Below are 19,419 nucleotides of genomic sequence, written 5' to 3'. Positions count from 1 at the left end.
ATTAGAGCATCTATCCCAGGATAATGAAGGGAGAAAGACACAAAGAAGAGGGGAAGAGAGAAGATATTCTCTCCTCTACATTTTCCCATCAGACAGAAGATGCAAAAACCTACACAACAAAAGATACATAAGATAAGAAGAAATGGAAAAATCCTACACAAAGTTGTGGATACAGCCCAGTCCATCACAGGAAAAGCCCTCCCCACCATCGAGAACATCTCCAGGGAATGCTGCTACAAGAAAGCATCTCCCATCATCAAAGACCTTCACCATCCAGGCCATGCTCTCTTCTCACTGCTGCTATCGGGACGGAGGTACAGGAGCATTAGATCCCACACCACCAGGTTCAGGAACAGCTACTTCCCTTCAACCATCTGGCTCCTGAACCAGCATGGATAACTTCACTCACCTCAACACCGAACTGATTCCACAAGCTAAGGACTCTACAACTGTGTTCTCAGTATTATTTCTTATTTATTTATTTATCTATTTACTTATTTATTACTATTATCTTTTTTTGCAATTGCACAGTTTGTTTTCTTTTGCACATTAGTTTTTTCTGTCTTTGTGTGTAGTTTTTCACTGATTCTATTCTGTTTCTTTATATTTACTGTGAATGCTCATAAGAAAATGAATCTCAGGGTAGTATATATGTACTTTGATAATAGATTTAGATAGATAGATAGATAGATAGATATACTTTATTGATCTCGAGGGAAATTGGGTTTCGTTACAGCTGCACCAACCAAGAATAGAGCATAAAGATAGCAATACAAAACCACAAACAATCAAACAACAATATGCAAACTATGCCAGATGGAAATAAGTCCAGGACCAGTCTATTGGCTCAGGGTGTCTGACCCTCCACAGGAGGAGCTGCAAAGTTCGATGGCCACAGGCAGGAACAACCTCCCATTACGCCCAGTGTTATATCTCGGTGGAATATGGCCGGAGTCCAACAGTAAAAAGTTCAATATCCGGTCTACAAACACGTTCCTCGATCGTAATATGACCCGGATTGCACCATCCGTTGTTAACCAGAACAGCAAGCCCCCAACTCCTTTACGCTTACCACTCTCAGTGCACTTCCGGTCAGCCCGAACGGTCTGGAAGCCATCCATGGAAAAGTTTTGGTCGGGTATGTCCTCGTGCAGCCCCGTTCCAGTGAAACACATAACACTGCACTCCCGAAATGTTCTCCAACCCCTGGCTAGCACCGTGAACTCGTCCATTTTATTACCCACTGAACTCCTCTTCTCCATAAATCTCTGTTGTCTCAACCCGGTCCTCTTTCCTCGCCTTTGTGATCCCCCTCTGCATCCTCTGTGTGTTTTCCTCCAGATTTCAGCAGGGGTGTCCGCCGCTCTGCTCGCTAAACCGGCCGGCATAAGCGCAATCAGCTGGTCCCTGGAATAAACAATGCAACCATGCTTCTGTCCCGCTAATGAGACGTGTCCGAATGTAACTATTTCCAGCACTAAAAACCAAAATAAAACTCTCCACCAGCATGTTACAGAGGGTGCAGCTTCGACACTTTAGCCCCAGTAAAAGCTTCAGCTTTTACTTTGAACTTTGAAAGTACATACCACTGGGTCGAGGACAGCTTCTACCCCGCTGTTATCAGACACTTGAACAGACTTGTCCGATAAGATGGACTTTTGACCTCATTATGACCTTGCACTTTATCATTTACTGCAATACATTTTCACTGTAGGTTTTACACTTGATTCTGTACTACTCTAGCTCAATACACTGTGTAATGATCTGATCTGTATGAACAGAATGCAAGTCAAGATTCTCACTGTATCTCAGTCCATGTGACAATAATGAACCACTACCAAAACCAATATTTCCAGAAAGTCCTGGAATGAAACTAGCGGAGTGTTTGCTTGCAGGGAATCAGTCAAGGTCAAAGAAAGTCAGAGTAAAGTTATCATGAAAGTACAAATATGTCTCCATACACCTCCCCCTGTGTTTCATTTTCTTGCAGGCATTCACAGTAGAACAAAGAAATACGATAGAATCAATGACAACTGCACACAAAGACTGACTAACAACCAATGTGCAAAAGTAGACACATTGTGCAAATAACAAAATCCTAGGAACATGAGGCGTAGAGTGCTTGAAAGTGAGTCTGTAGGTTGTGGAATCAGTTCAGTGTTGGGGAAGAGTGAAGTTATCCACACTGGTTCAACAGCCTTATTGAACATCATCGATCAACGACTTCCAAGGTCAACTCTTAGCCGTTCCTCCTCTGTGGGAAAATAGGCCGACTCCATCTTTCGACCATACATTCCAGCAGAGCGCAGGCCCTTCCGTTCACTGATGACTGAAGGTCATCCTTGAGTGTGGTGGTACAAGCTTTTGTATCTTTTGGCCGACAGGAGAGGGGAGGGGGGGTAAAGGGAGAATGATGAGGGTGGGAGGGGTCATTGATCATGTTGGCTGCTTTCCCATGGCAGCGTGAAGTGCAGAGAGAGTCCATGGAGGGGAGAATGGATGTAGAAGTGATTAGGAAGTTAAGTAACACACGTCAAAGTTGCTGGTGAACGCAGCAGGCCAGGCAGCATCTCTAGGAAGAGGTACAGTCGACGTTTCAGGCCGAGACCCTTCGTCAGGACTAACTGAAAGAAGAAATAGTAAGAGATTTGAAAGTGGGAGGGGAGGGGGAGATCTGAAATGATAGGAGAAGACAGGAGGGGGAGGGATGGAGCCAAGAGCTGGACAGGTGATTGGCAAAAGGGATATGAGAGGATCATGGGACAGGAGGCCCAGGGAGAAAGAAAGGGGGAGGGGGGAAGCCCAGGGATGGGCAAGGGGTATAGTGAGAGGGAGGGGAGAGGAGGAATGAATGAATGAATGCATAAATAAATAAATAAATAACGGATGGGATACGAGGGAGAGGAGGGGCATTAACGGAAGTTAGAGAAGTCAACGTTCATCCCACCAGGTGTTTAAAACTAGCTCTGGGTTAAAAATGGATTTTTGCTTTCTCTCTGACCCAAATGTTAACTGGTTTCTCTTTCAACAGATGCTGGTTGATTGACTTGAGTTTTGCCAGCATTTCTGACTTTGCTTCAGATTATACACAATCATGAAAGCTCACCAATGCTTCTACTTTCTGAGGAAGCTCGAGACCTACACTATGCATATCTGTACTCACGTCCTTCTACAGATGGGCTGTAAAGAGCATCCTAACAAGCTGCCTCGCCTGCATGGCACAGAAACTCCACTGCGGTGGACATGACAGCTCTACCATGGGTAGTCAGAACTGCCCAACGTGTCATCGGCACTCGCCTACCCCCTTCAAGGACATATATACAGAAACATGCCAGTAACATCATGAAGGATCCCACCCACCCTGTTCTTGGACTATCTGTCCCACTCCCACCAGGGGGAGGGGGAGGCATCCATACCAGGACAGTCAGACTCGTAAACAGTTACTTTCCCCAAGCAGTAAGGCTGATCAACACCTCCACTCACTTACGCACTCATCCACACCCTGGACCACTGCTATTTTACTGTTTCCAGTCAGTCACCTCATGTGCAGACACTCCAGTGCTGAGCGTCACTTTATGGACATACAATCAATCCATGTGTATAAGCTGTTTATGTACTTATATTTATTTTGTTTCATTATTAGTATTGTGCTCTTCATCTTATTGTGTTTTTTTTGTGCTGCATCGGATCTGGAGTGACAACTATTTCATTCTGCTTTACACTTGTGTACAGGAAGTGACATTAAACAATCTCGATCCTGACAGTCCCACATCGGCAGTTTTACTTCTTTTGCATCTTTTTTTAAAGCTTGTCTCTGGTGCTTACCTTGTAATATCCTGTCTTGGCATAAACCTGGTACTGGCCTTCATTCGAGAGGAAAGAACCGAAGTTTGAGCCTCGCTGGCAGAGAAAGAGAATCTCTATCAGTTACTACAATTTCTCAAAAGGATCTCACCCAAGAGATTATATTCAAAGGGGAAACTATTGGACTGAAAATTCACAGGGCACAATGGAATGACTGAATGCAAAAGAAACTGGAAAGTCTCTCTCCCTCTACACTGTCCCATCACACACTCCCGGGGTCAGACACAGAGTGAAACTCCCTCTACACCGTCCCATCACACACTCCCAGGGTCAGACACAGAGTGAAGCTCCCTCTACACTGTCCCATCACACACTCCTGGGGTCAGACACAGAGTGAAGCTCCCTCTACACCGTCCCATCACACACTCCCGGGGTCAGACACAGAGTGAAGCTCCCTCTACACCGTCCCATCACACACTCCCGGGGTCAGACACAGAGTGAAACTCCCTCTACACCGTCCCATCACACACTCCCGGGGTCAGACACAGAGTGAAGCTCCCTCTACACTGTCCCATCACACACTCCTGGGGTCAGACACAGAGTGAAGCTCCCTCTACACCGTCCCATCACACACTCCCGGGGTCAGACACAGAGTGAAGCTCCCTCTACACCGTCCCATCACACACTCCCGGGGTCAGACACAGAGTGAAACTCCCTCTACACCGTCCCATCACACACTCCCGGGGTCAGACACAGAGTGAAGCTCCCTCTACACTGTCCCATCACACACTCCTGGGGTCAGACACAGAGTGAAGCTCCCTCTACACCGTACCATCACACACTCCTGGGGTCAGACACAGAGTGAAACTCCCTCTACACTGTCCCATCACACACTCCCGGGATCAGACACAGAGTGAAGCTCCCTCTATACCATCCCATCACACACTCCCGGGGTCATACACAGAGTGAAGCTTCCCCTACACTGTCCCATCACACACTCCCGGGGTCAGACACAGAGTGAAACTCCCTCTACACTGTCCCATCACACACTCCCAGGGTCAGACACAGAGTGAAGCTCTCTCCACATCGTCCCATCACACACTCCCGGGGTCAGACACAGAGTGAAGCTCCCTCTACACTGTCCCATCACACGCTCCCGGGGTCAGACACAGAGTGAAGCTCCCTCTACACTGACCCATCACACACTCCCGGGGTCAGACACAGAGTGAAGCTCCCTCCACACTGTCCTATCTCTCTCACACACACCACATGCACACACACTGATAGATACAGACACACACGCACACACTCATACACACCACACGCACGCACGGTTGTACTGAGCTCCTGACCAGTGAGAGGGTCAGCCTGCTGCCTGCACTTCGGAGGTTCTTCTCCAGGTTACTCAGTTGGATGTCCTCCCAACGGATGCGCCACAGCTCACCGGCCAGCTCCTTCTCCAGCCGAAACCTCCTGTGGGGAAGAAGGTAAATGTCAGGGTCTGCAACAGACTATCCAGGAATCTCAAAGGCTGATCATCTACCTCAGGACCTCCTGGCCCAGTCGCTGAAGAGCTACCATTGAATCTACACCTACTGGCCTATAGGATGATGGCTACCAAATCCCAATGGGAAGAATGAAAAATGATTGAAGCAATTGAGCGAACAGATTCTTTTTTTCAAAAAAAATCCCATAATCTCCATCAGCACAGGTGGACTGAAAGGTTGTGTGCTTAGCCCCCGACCTATTCGTAGACTTACTAGTCACAGACTTACGATTCTGTGGCTAAGCACAGTTCCAGTGCCATATACAGGTTTGCTAACAACACCACTGTCACTGGCCGAATCAAAGGTAGTGATGAGTCTGCACGTCGGAGGGAGAATGAAAATCTGGCTGAGTGGTGCCGCAACAACAACCTCTGACTCAGTGTCAGCAAGACCAAGGGGCTGATTATTGACCTCAGGAGAAGGAATCCAGGGGTCCATGAGTCAGTCACCATTGGGAGATCAGGGGTGGAGAGGGTCAGCAACTTTAAGTTCCTCAGTGTTATCGTTCCTGGGCCCAGCACACGTGCAGCTACGGAGAAAGCACAGCAGTGCTCCTACTTCCTTAGAACTCCACAAAGATTCACTACAACGTCTAAGATTCACTTTGACAAACTTCTATAGCCGCATGGTGGAGAGATTGCTGATTGGCTGCGTCACTGCCTGGTATGGAAACACCAATGCCCTTGAACAGAAAATCCTACAAGAAGTCATGGATACAGCCCAGTCCATCACAGGTAAAGCCCCCCCCACCAATGTGGAGAAAAGGAGGAATTCCATCTCTTGGAAGGTGAAGAACATTTGGAATTCTCTGCCCCTTTATATTCAAGGGAAGTGCTCAGATAACGGGGATAGTGAAGAATTAAAGGGGAACAGGGAGGAAAGTTAACCAAGACCACAATCAGATTGGTTATGGCATGACTGACTGGTGGGGCAGGTACGAGGGGCTGCTTGGATACTTGTAACTCCAGACCCTCTGGAGTTGTGGAGGGGTGCTGAACAGGAGCAGTAAGCAGGCTGCTATGGAGCAGAAACGCGGACATGGAAGAGCAGGTACAAAAAGCACAGCTCTGCACTGACAGCAGGGGGTGCATAGTTGTTTGTCAGTGAGAGATGAAGAGAGGAGACGCCAGTGGAGAGAGTTGGTAGACCGCCAGATGGCGTGGACTTGGAATGGGGTCGGGAGTTGATGCCAGAGGGGAAAATCGATGGGGAACGAACAGACGGGAAAACGACGAGCTCCAATGTTGCGCATTAGACTGTTATTTCGTGGTACTGATTTGTAACGGGGAACTCGTCACGCAGCATCCACCCAAACACGATTTCTCAAGTCTGGCCGGGCTGGAGGCCGTCTTCCCCTAGATTTAGCTGCTAGCCGAACTGAGGGTTACATATAGAACTATGGGACACATATAGAACTATGGGACATAGAACAGTACAGGCCCTTCAGCCCACAATATTGTGCTATCCTACTCTAAGATCAATCTAACCCTTCCCTTCCACATTGCTTTCCATTTACTTTCATCTACAGTCATGTGCAAAAGTCTTAGGCACATATATATAGCCAGGGTGACTAAGCGTTTTGCACAGTACTGTATTTGTCAACGTGAAACAGAGACAGAGTTTGTAAACCTGGCAGGAGCAAAGGATATTGGGAATGGGCGGAGCGCTGCGGGAGGGGTGTGGGACAGGTGGCAGAGGAGGGGTGCCCGGGTGAGGGGGTGGCGTGGATGCAGATTCACTCAACCCTGAGACACCAGGCAAGGTGACTTGATTCCAAACAATTGGTTTATTGATTGTTACAGAATGTCTCTCCAGTGCTTCCCTCTCCCTTCCCCTTTTCCCAACCAGAAATCCCCTCTCCCTGCCCCTTTCCCATTCTCAATCCACAATAGAGACCCATATCAGAATCAGAAAAGTACAGAGCAATACATAAAATCATTAGAGTACTATGAGAAGGTCTTAGACAACCTTGCTCTATACCTAAGACCTTTGCACACTTGTATTTACATATTTATGCACATTTTATTCTATAGTCATCGTCATAGTCATACTTTATTGATCCTGGGGAAAATTGGTTTTCGTTACAGTTGCACCATAAATAATCAATAGTAATAAAACCATAAATAGTTAAATAGTAATATGTAAATTATGCCAGATGGAAATAAGTCCAGGACCAGCCTATTGGCGCAGGGTGTCTGACCCTCCAAGGGAGGAGTTGTAAAGTTTGATGGCCACAGGCAGGAATGACTTCCTATGACGCTCTGTGTTGCATCTCAGTGGAATGAGTCTCTGGCTGAATGTACTCCTGTGCCCAACTAGTACGTTATGTAGTGGATGGGAGACATTGTCCAAGATGGCATGCAACTGTATCTGTACTTTAACCTCTAATGTTATTTTTTAATGATTCTTTATTCTTTATCCTTTATCATTGTTAAATGTTGTTTTTTTTTGTTTCACATCTCACCCTGACCAACACACCATAGCAGATTCCTAATACATGTCCTTGTATATGGGGAATAAAGTTGATCCTTTGTCCTACAGTGTGAGGACCAGAACTCCACTCCAATACTCCAGCTGAGATCTGACCAGGGTTTTACTACACTGGAGTACATTATCCCTACTTTTGTATTTAGTGCCACAACTAGTGAAGATCAATATCCTCAGTGCCTTCCTCACCACATTGCCTACCTGTGTTGCTATCTTCAAGGACTTGTGGACTTGTACACAGAGGTTTCTCTTTTCTTCCACATTCTCCAAGACCCAGCCATTCTGTGTCCTAACCTCATAGCAAACTCCACCTGCCGTTTTCAACCCACTTCATTGCGGTTAGCACAACTTTTTACAGCGACATTCCCCGCTGCTGTCTGCGAGGAGTTTGTACGTTCTCCCCGTGACCGTGTGGGTTTCCTCCGGTTGCTCCAGGTTCCTCCCACATTCCAAAGACGTACAGGTCAGGGTCAGTAAGTTGTGGGCTTGCTTTGCTGGTGCTGTAAGCATGGCGACACTTGTGGCTGCCCCCAGCACATCCTTGGACTGTGTTGTTCATGTAAAATGATGTATTTCACCGCATAAACAAGAAATTCTGCAGATGCTGGAAATCCAAAGCAACGCACACGAAATGCTGGAGGAACTCAGCAGGCCGGGCAGCATCGATGGAAATGAATAAACAGTTGATGTTTGGGACTGAGGCCCTTCCTCAGGACTGAAAAGGAAGGGGGAAGATGCGAGAATAAAAACGTGGGGGAAGAGAAGGAGGACCGTATCCAACAGACGACCCCACCAGATTCACAGGTGAAGTGTTGCCTCATCTGGAAGGACTGTTCGGGGCCCTGATTGGAGTTGAGGGAAGAGGTGAATGGGCTGCTTGCAGGGTTAAGTGCCAGGAAGGAGATTAGTGGGGAGGGACAAATGGACAAGGGAATCACAGGGGGACTGATCCTTGCAGAAAGTGGAGAAGGTGGGGAGGTCATTGTATGTTTCTATATACATTTAACAAAGCTTATCTTTAAAAGGTACTAGCCTGTGCACCACCAAACTTAAGGACAGCTTCTATCCCACTGTTATGAGACTCTTGAACAGATCTTCCAAGATGAACTCCTGATCTCCCAGCCTGGCACGTTGAGGTCCTTGCACATTATTGTCTGCTTCCACTGCACTGCCTCTGCAACACAAAGCTGGGTGGCAGTGTGAAATGTCAGGAGGATGTTATGAGAATGCAGGGTGACTTGGACGGGCTGGGTGAGTGGGCAGATGCATGGCAGACACAGTTTAATGTGGATAAATGTGAGGCTATCCACTTTGGTGGCAAGGACAGGAAGGCAAATTACTATCTGAGTGGTGTCAAGTTAGGAAAAGGAGAAATACGAGATCTATGTGTCCTTGTTCATCAGTCACTGAAAGTAAGCATGCAGGTACAGCAGGCAGTGAAGAAAGCTAATGGCATGTTGGCCTTCATAACAAGGGGAGTTGAGTATAAGAGCAAAGAGGTCCTTCTGCAGTTGTACAGGGTCCTGGTGAGACCACACCTGCAGTATTGTGTGCAGTTTTGGTCTCCAAATTTGAGGAAGGACATTCTTGCTATTGAGGGAGTGCAGCATAGGTTCACGAGGTTAATTCCTGGGATGGCGGGACTGTCATATGTTGAAAGATTGGAGCGAATGGGCTTGAATGGGCTCTGGAATTTAGAAGGATGAGAGGGGATCTGATTGAAACATATAAGATTATTAAGGGATTGGACACGCTAGAAGCAGGAAACATGTTCCCGATGTTGGGGGAGTCCAGAACCAGAGACCACAGTTTAAGAATAAGGGGTAGGCCATTTAGAACGGAGTTGAGGAAAAACTTTTTCACCCAGAGAATTGTGGATCTGTGGAATGCTCTGCCTCAGAAGGCAGTGGAGGCCAATTCTCTGGATGCTTTCAAGAAAGAGTTAAATAGAGCTCTTAAAGATAGCGGAATCAAAGGTTATGGGGAGAAGGCAGGAACGGGGTACTGATTGTGGATGATCAGCCATGATCACAGTGAATGGCAGCGCTGGCTCGAAGGGCCAAATGGCCTACTCCTGCACCTATTGTCTATTGTCTATTGTAACTGCAACACTATATTCTGTTCTCCCTTTCACTACCTCATACTGCTGTGTGGATGGCAGGCAAACAAAAGCTTTTCACTGTACATCGGTACATGGGACAATTACAAAAACAACCCTCCAAGAGGACCACAATCTTATTATGGTTTAGAGGATTGCGTGCCTCAATGACCTGGAGAGCTATGCTGGCTGGAGTCAGGGCTTCATGCTTTGGCTGTTGCTAGGGTCACCCATGCCAAACAGGTCAAAGGATAGAGGCCAGACCAAGAGTGGTCCACTGGTCCTCCAGGTTCGGGGGTTCAGCTCAGGGCTAACAACCCTGACTGGTCAAACAAAACTGTTATGGAAACAGCAATGAAGTATCATTCTACATCTGGATGTGACAGTATTCCTGAGTCACCACCCGGGACTTGCATGGCTGACAGTGAAAACCCAGTGGAAGCTACGGATACGATGAAGGAAGCCCTGAACACCACCAGAGACAGGGAACCTTCATTGCTGCCCGAAATGCCAGCAGCATAACGGGCAGTAAATAAGTAAGATGAGTATTATCCCAAATGCAAGAGCTTCTGCAGATGCTGGAAATCTAGAGTAACACACACAAAATGCTGGAGGAACTTGGCAAGTGCAGAAGACCGAGAGACATACGCTTATCTCTCTGCGTTCTACACAATTAACAACTCAACCTACCGTCTGCACTATCGACTTCATATTAAATGGCAGAGAAGGCTGGAGAGGCTGAGCAGTCTGCTTCAGCTCTGATTCACATGGTCACAAGAACAGCCAAGAGGTAACATAGAGAGGCCCTCTGTTGGTCAGGGTTGAACCTGGATGTTGCATCAACACACAAGCCAGTGCAGTACAATATGGAGAGTAAGCTGCTGCCCCTCTCTACATAGTGATGAATCCAAAGGGATGGCAGAGACTGACAGAGTTGCCAGAGAGTGTTGAACTCAACCTAGGACTGCCTTAAGGACTCCAGCTCCGCATTTTTCCTTGGGGTTTACTCCCGAAGTCTTCCCCATGAGCAGGTATAGCTGTAATGCAGTAGTCATAGTCATAGACATACCTTATTGATCCCGGGGGAAATTGGTTTTTATTACAGTTGCACCATAAATAATTAAATAGTAATAAAACCATAAATAGTTAAATAGTAATATGTAAATTATGCCAGGAAATAAATCCAGGACCAGCCGATTGGCTCAGGGTGTCTGACCCTCCAAGGGAGGAGTTGTAAAGTTTGATGGCCACAGGCAGGAATGACTTCCTATGACGCTCTGTGTTGCCTCTCGGAGGAATGAGTCTCTGGCTGAATGTACTCCTGTGCCCACCCAGTACATTATGTAGTGGATGGGAGACATTGTCCAAGATGGCATGCAACTTGGACAGCATCCTCTTTTCAGGCACCACCGTCAGAGAGTCCAGTTCCATCCCCACAACATCACTGGCCTTACGAATGAGAGATTTGAGATCAAAATTTTCCTTCTCCTAGATGAGCTGCCAGCCACGGCTGACAAGACTCATTTGCCCGGACTGGTTTTAAGATGGCAGTAACCCACCTTTGCCCCGTCTGGGGCTGAGTAGCTAAGCCCCACGTAAAGGCCAGGAACTCTTCCTGAAAACTCCTCTAAACCTGGTTACCTGTAAGCCAGAATCGAGCTGCTTGTAATGATGAGAAGAATCAGAATGACGATGATGGATAGGACTTCAAGCATCGAGAATGCTCTTCCTAAGGAGAAAAGAAACAAGAATTAGCCAAGGGTTGGCACAGTAGCACTAAGCTATTAGGGTGCCAGCGACCCAGGTTCAATTCCCACCACTGTCTGTAAGGAGTTTGTTTGTTCTCCCCGTGACTACGTGGGTTTCCTCCCGGTGCTCTGGTTTCCCCTCAATTCCAAATACGCACGGGTTAGTAGGTTAATTGGTCACATGGGTGTGATTGAGCAGGTCAGAGAGCATCTAGTGAGGGAAATGGATGATTAATGTTTTGGATTGAGATCGTTCAACTATGTTGACTGTGCATTTCCCTCCATTGATGGTGCCGGTCCACTTGCGTTATTCCAGCAGATGTGCGGGTGGGTGGGAATGGAATGCAAGACAAATCTCAAGATTGTGTATGGTATACATACTTTGATAATAAATGTACTTTGAACTTGGCAAGTAGCTGTTGGCTCTAGAGGGGATGTTGGAATATGCAGTAACAGGGAGACTATCCACTCTCCAGGCTGGATAGCAAATCCAAGTCAGGGGATGAAGGGGGAGGGGACTGGGGGGTGGCTGGGCGTTCAAAGCCTTCACCAACTCCGAAGGTCAGTGAGCTCAGACCTTTCTGACAGGCAGGATTTTCATTGTCGAAGCCGCAGTGAGGAACGTCCTCAGGCACCGCGTTCCCAGGCCAGTGAATCTCCAACCCAGAGACGGGCAGGATCCTCTTCACGGTCCCATTGTAGTGCTCTACCACCTGGAGAAAGAGGGAGAGGGAGGGAGAAGGAAAGAGAATGGGGGGGCAGGAGGGATGAGGGAGGAGAAAGGATGAATGAGGGGGTAGGGGAGATGTGAGGGTGAAGGGGAGGAGGTGGGGAAATAGGAAAGGGGAGAGTGGAGGGGAGGAGAGGAGGAGGGGGAGGAGAGGGGGAGGAGAGGGGGAGGAGAGGGGGAGGAGAGGGGGAGGAGAGGGGGAGGAGAGGGGGAGGAGAGGGGAGAGAATTGAGGCAGAGGTTATTATTTTCCCTTTATTCGTTGAGCCATTGAATTCAAGAATCAAGAAGTTATGTTGCAGCTTGATAAACCTTGGGTAAATTGGTAAAGTGTGGGCACGTGGCCAAGTGGTTAAGGCATTGGACTAGTGATCTGAAGGTTGTGAGTTCAAGTCCCAGCCGAGGGAACGTGTTGTGTCCTTGAGCAAGGCACTTAATCACACATTGCTCTGCGATGACACTGGTGCCAAGCTGTATTGGCCCTAGTGCCCTTCCCTTGGACAACATCGGTGTCGTGCAGAGGGGAGACTTGCAGCATGGGCAACTACCGGTCTTCCGTACAACCTTGCCCAGGCCTGCACCCTGGAGAGTGAAGACTTTCCAGGTGCAGATCCATGACTAACGGATGCCTTTAAGTTGGTAAATTTATGACAGCTGTGGCAGGGTTTGAATTCCATTACTTCCTAAGAGGTGAAACCTAACAACATAAAATGGCAGTGATGTTGCACTTGCTGATGAGCTGATGCTTTTGAAAGGAAAATAACACTATGACTATGCCCACAGCACCTGGCAGCTGTGTGACGTCTGTCTTGGAGGCAGATGTAAGAGGTCAGGCCATGGTGGTACTGGGCAGGCTACTGAAAACTTGTGCCGACTAATAGGCGGGAGCGTTCAAGGACACCGTCAATCTCTCACTGCTGTGCTTGGAGGTCCCCACCTGCTTCAGAAGGGCAACGATCATACTGGAGCTCAAGAAGAGCAAGAAAGACTATGTAGACTATTTTCTAAACGGGCAGAAAATTCAAAAATCAGAGGTGCAAAGGGACATGGTGTGCTTTCTTGGCAAGTTATTGGTAATAATTAGAAATATTTGTTCAAGGAGAAAAATGACTACTCTGTGAGGCAGCAATTGAGAGATCTTGACCTCCATGTGACGATGAAGACAGCAGCTCAGGTTCAAGGTTCCACTGGAAAAATCTCTTCCTCTGGACCCTAGCTTTTCACTGATCCAAGGACTGGGGAGATGAAACAGTGTCAAATACGCCCCCAGTGAGATGAAGGATATTGAGGCAAAAGGGAAAGAGATTTCCTGACCTGGAAAGTTCCAGAATCCGTGTCAGTCATGTCCCAGAGTGAGTAGTCATTCTCTCGATCCCCATTTTCATCCATCTTCAGAAATCCTGTCACTCCTGCAGATAAGGACGCAGCAGATGGGTCTTGGAATACTCCACATGGGTGTCTCTCAGGGGAGATATATAACATTAACTAGAGTTTCTGTCCCCAGCTCTCAGGGTGAGACCTATACACTGACTAGTGTCTCTCAGTCCCCCTCTCTCAGGGTGACATCTATACACTGACTAGTATCTCTTAGTCCCCCTCTCTCAGGGTGAGACCTATACACTGACTAGTGTCTCTCAGTCCCCCTCTCTCAGGGTGACATCTATACACTGACTAGTATCTCTTAGTCCCCCTCTCTCAGGGTGAGATCTATACACTGACTAGTGTCTCTCAGTCCCTCTCCCTCAGGATGAGATCTATACACTGACTAGTGTCTCTCAGTCCCCCTCTCTCAGGGCGAGATCTATACATGGACTAGTCTCTGTCGATCTCCCTCTCTCAGGGTGAGATCTGAACACTGACTGATGTCTCTCAGTCCCTGTCTTTCAGAGGATATCCACACACCTAAGAGTGCCTCTCAAGCCCTCTCTCAGGGTGAGATCTGTATTCTGACTAGGGTCCATCAGTCCCTCTCTCTCAGAAGGAGATCTGTACACAGACTGGTGTCTCTCAGTCCCACTCTTTCCCATGGAGGGATCTGTACACTGACTAGTGTGTCTCAGTCCCTGTCAGGGTGAAATCTGTACTCTGGGTAATGTTCCTCTGTTCCTCTCTCTCAGGTGGAAATTTGTACACTGACCAGTGTCTCTCAGCCCCTCACTGTAAGGGAGATCTATACACTATCTATCTAGGGGAGATCTCCCCCTGAGGTGTCCCTCTGTCTGTCTCCCTCAGGGAGACAGCTGAACTCTGACTTGTGTCTCTCAGTCCCTCTCTCTCTCAGGGTCAGATCTATACTCTGACAAGTGTCTCTCAGTCCCTCACTCTCAGGGGATACCTGTACACTGACTGGTGTCTCTCAGTCCCTGCAAGAATGAAATCTGTACTCTGACTAGTGTCTCTCAGTCCCTCTCTCTCAGGGGGAGATCTATACACTGACCTTTGTCACTAAGGAGGATACCTGTACGCAGATTAGTGTCTCTCAGTCCCTCACTCTCAGAGAGAGAACTATACACTGACCTCTGTCACTCAGGGGGACATCTGTACACTGACAAGTGCCTCTCAGTCCCTCTGTAGCAGGGTGAGGTATGTATTCTGACTGATGCTTCACAGTCCCTCTCCCTCAGGGTGGGATCTGTACTCTGACTAGTGTCTCTCAGTCCCTCACTCTCAAGAGATACCTGTACACTGACTGGTGTCTCTCAATCCCATTCTCTGAGGCAGAGATCTGTACACTGGCCGCTGTCACTCAGGGGGATATCGGTACACTGACTGGTATCGCCCTGTCTCTCAGGGTGAGACCTGTACTCTGACTAGTGCGTCTCAGTCCATCTCTCTCAGGGTGAGATCTGTACACTGACTGGTGTCTCTCAGTCCCTCACTCTCATGGTGAAATCTGTACACTGATCAGAGTCTCCCAGGCAGAGTTCTGTACACTAACTGGTATCTCTCAATCCCTCACTCACAGGGGATATCTGTACACTGACCAGTGTCACTCAGTCTCATTCCCTCAAAGGGAGATCTGTACACTGACCTCTGTCACTAAGGGGGATATCGGTACGCAGACTGGTGTCTCTCAGTCCCTCATTCTGAGGGTGAGACCTGTACACTTACTGACGTCTCTCAGGCGCCTCTTTCTGCAGGATATCCATACCCCTACCAATGTCTCTCAATCCCTCTCTCTGATGATGAGATCTGTACACTGACAAGTATCTTTCAGTCCCTCTCTCTCTCTCTGGATGAGTGTCCTCTGTCACTCAGGGGGATATCTGTATGATGACTGGTGTCTCTCAGTCCCTCTCTCTTAGGGTGAGTAACTCTGTCATTCAGGGGGATATCTGTACACCGACCAGTGTCTCTCAGTCGCTCTCTGTCGGTGTGAGTAACTGTCATTCAGGGGGATATCTGTACACTGACCACTATCCCTCAGTTCCTCTCTGTGTGAGTGACTTCTGTCACTCAGGGTGAGATCTGTACACTGATATCAGCTCCTCTCACTCTGGAAGGGATGGGAAAGCTGGGAGATGGAGTTTCTGCCGAACTCTGCTTACCTCGGAAGGTTCGATTCCACATCTGCTTAGTGATTGCCAGGGCATCCCTGGTCGTGCCTCCTCGTGCCAGCGTCTCGTTGAGAGCGTGGGCATACAACATGATGCCGTCATAGAACGAGCCCGCAATGTAATTCATCTGGAATGTGGCGGAAGAGGCTCTGGTGAGACCAAGGTACCTTTACAAATTTCCAACCGTGGCTCTGTTTGGGATTAGTTGGGGATAACGGAATATCCTGGAAGTGAGGGGTGGGGGAGAGGGAGTGTGCGGAATTATGCTATAAAAATCTCCAATTTAATATGAAGCAAACGGATTTGTCGACAGAACTTGAAAGAATCCACCGGGCAATACCCCTCCCACAGTGTCACTCCATCAGCACTGGCTGCCAGTCCAGCACTCGCCCACTACCCCTCCCACAGTGTGACTCTCCCTCTACTCCCCTCCTACAGTGTGACTGTCCCTCCTCTACTCCCCTCCCTCAGTACAGACCCTCCCAAAGTGCAAAGCTCCCTCAGTACCACCCTCACTGAATGATGCTCCCTCAGTATCACCCCCACAGTGTGACTCTCCCTCAGTACTGTGCCTCAATACTGTGACTCTCCACAGTGTGGCGCTCCCTCATTACTATGCGAGTCCAGCCTGGATGATGTTTGAGAGTTGGGCTCCGATGACCAGTGTGGTGTCAGAGTTCTGGTGGACCACAGGTGTTAAAGGTGAGCAGGCTCACATGGGGGCAATTAGTGCCCCTGCCCAGGTGCCCACCCGTGGGGGTGATCAATGCCCCTGTCCAAGTGTCTGAGGGGGTGAATGGTGTCTCTGTCCAGGTGCCCGTGGGGGTGAATGGTGTCTCTGTCCCATTGCCATGGGGGTGAATGGTGGCTCTGTCCAGGTGCCCTTTGATCAGTGCCATTGTCCATGTGTTGGTGGGGGTGAATGGTGTCTCTGTCTGGACCCATTCTAACTCACCAGTGTATCCTCAATGGTGAAGTTGAAGAACTGTGCCGCGTAGTGTTTCAGGTCCTGTACGAATTGCCCGTACTCAGGGTTTTCCGGTTCCCTGTACGTTATAATCATCACAGCCTGGCGACAGAGAGAACAGAGGTGTCACCCTGTCCCTGACCCGGTACACAGAGGTGTCACTTTATCCCTGTCTTGTCACACAGAGTTGTCACCCTGTCCCTGTGTCATCACACAGAGGTGACACTCTGTCCCTGTCCTCTAACCTTGACCCTGTCTCATCACACAGAGCTGTCACCCTGTGCATTTCCCATCACACAGAGCTGTCACCTTGTCCCTGTCCAATCACACTGAGGTGTCACCCTGTTCCGTCACAGAGAGTTGTCACCCTGTCCCTGTCCTGTCACACAGAGTTGTCACCCTGTCCCTGTGTCATCACACAGAGGTGTCACCCTGTCCCGTCACATTGAGTTGTCACCCAGTCCATTTCTCATCACACAGAGGTGTCACCCTGGCCCATTCCTGTCACACACAGGTGTCACATCCTCTTTATACCAGCCATCTCCCCTCCTCACTCCCAGCCCTGATGAGAGTCTCAGCCCGAAATGTTAACAATTGCTCTCACTCTCGTGGATGCTGGTTGTCTTGCTGGATTAGAAAACATAACAGTAGAGCACAGTACAGGCCCTTCAGCCACAGTGTTGGGCCAACCGTTTAACCTAATTGAAAATCAATCTTACTCTTCCCTCCCTCTTAGCCCTCCATTTTTCTTTCATCCATATACCTCACCGAGAATCTCTTAACTGTCCTCTTCCACCGCCCCTAACAGCATATTCAAAGTGCCTATCGTTCAGTATAATAAAATCTACCTCTGACACTCCTCGATATTCTCCTCTCAACACCTGAAAGTTTTGCCCCCTTGTATTAGCCATTTCCACCCTGGGGAATAGTCTCTGTCTGTCCACCCGATCTACACCTCTTACCATCTTGTACACGTTTATCAAGTCATCTCACGTCCTCCTTCTTTCCAAAGGGAAAAGCCCCAGCTTGCTCAATGTTCCCTCATTAGATACACTCCCTAATCCAGGTAGCATCCTGGTAAATCTCCTACGCACCCTCTCTAAAGCTTCCACACCCTTCCTATAATGAGATGACAGAACTGAACACAGACCTCTGAGTGTGGTCTGACTGGAGCTGCAACATTATCCTGTGGCTCTTGATCTCAATCCCCTGACTAATGAAACCCAACACACTGTATGCCGCTCATCAACTTGTGCTACAGCTTTGAGAGATGTATGGATGTGTACCTCAAGATCCTTCTATTCCTCCACACTGTTAAGAATCCCTGTATTCTGCCTTCAAGTTCAAACTTCCCCCTGAAGTTAGTAACCAGCTCCTGGTCTTACTGACATTGAGCAAGAGGCGCCACTCAGCCAATCTCCCTCCTACTTCCTGATTCATCACCACCTTTGATCCAGCCACTCTCTGAAAATCACCTTCCATTTAACCACTTTCTCAGTAAAAATCCCACCCCAAGCATCCCCCTATACTCTCCTCCGCTCACCTTAAAATTATCCCCTTTGTATTAGCCATTGCCACTCTGGTGGGGTGGGGGAGGGTGGAGAACTGTTGCTGTCCACTCGATCTTTGCTTCTTATCATCTTATACACCTCTACCAAGTCACCTGTCATCCACCTCTGCAAAGAAAAAAGCCCTAGCTCACTCAATCTGTCCTCATAAGACAAGAAGCATTCTGATAAATCTCTTCTGCACCCTCTCTAAAGCTTGTACATCCTTCCGAATGAGGCAACCAGAACTGAACACAATGCTCCTAGTGTGGTCTAACCAGAACAGCCACAACATTACCTCAAGGCTCTTGATCTCAATCCCCCAACTAATGAAAGCCAACACATCACAGACATTGTTAACCACCCATCAACTTGTGCAGCAACTTTGAGGGATCCATGGATGTGAACCCCAAGATCCCTGTGCTCCTCCACACTGCCATTAACACGCATTCATTTATATTGACTAACATTTGCATTCGAACTTTCAATGCGAATCACTTCACACTTTTTCAAGTTGAACTCCATCTGCCACTTTTCAGCCCAGCTCTGCATCCTGTCAATGTCCTGTTGTAACCTACAACAACCCTCCACACCATCCACAACTCCACCAACCTTTCTGTAACCTGAAAGCTTATTAACCCGCCCTTCCACTTCCTCACCCAAGTCATTTCTAGGAAACACAAAGAGCAGGGGTCTCAGAATAGATCCTTGCAGAACACAACTGGTCACTGGCCACCAGGGAGTATATACTCCAACTACAACCAGCTTCTGCTTTCGAGGGGCAAGCTAATTCTCAGAACTTGCCTTGTCATTGCCTTGCACATTATTTGTCTGCCTCCAATGCACTTTCTCTGTAAACAAAACATTATTTTGCATTCTGTTATTACTTTTCCCTCTGTAATGCATAACGTACTTATATTTCAGAATGATCTATC

General features: G+C 48.1%; 1 protein-coding gene across 2 annotated transcripts in view; it reads right to left on the bottom strand.

The window, feature by feature from the left end:
• Nucleotides 1-19,419, bottom strand: part of LOC140211963 (atrial natriuretic peptide receptor 1-like) — a 117,612-nt gene that overhangs the window by 65,433 nt on the left and 32,760 nt on the right. For both annotated transcript variants that reach the window (XM_072282258.1, XM_072282248.1), the window contains 7 exons: nt 16,926-17,039; nt 15,962-16,097; nt 13,728-13,822; nt 12,262-12,397; nt 11,578-11,665; nt 5,157-5,277; nt 3,826-3,900 (listed from right to left, as the gene is read on the bottom strand). In XM_072282258.1, coding sequence (XP_072138359.1) covers nt 3,826-3,900; nt 5,157-5,277; nt 11,578-11,665; nt 12,262-12,397; nt 13,728-13,822; nt 15,962-16,097; nt 16,926-17,039 — 765 coding nt within the window. The remainder of the gene's footprint in view (nt 1-3,825; nt 3,901-5,156; nt 5,278-11,577; nt 11,666-12,261; nt 12,398-13,727; nt 13,823-15,961; nt 16,098-16,925; nt 17,040-19,419) is intronic.

This window comes from Mobula birostris, chromosome 2 (genome assembly GCF_030028105.1).
Source record: "Mobula birostris isolate sMobBir1 chromosome 2, sMobBir1.hap1, whole genome shotgun sequence".
NCBI classification, from domain to species: domain Eukaryota; kingdom Metazoa; phylum Chordata; class Chondrichthyes; order Myliobatiformes; family Myliobatidae; genus Mobula; species Mobula birostris.
This window is presented reverse-complemented; position numbering and strand designations above follow the sequence as displayed.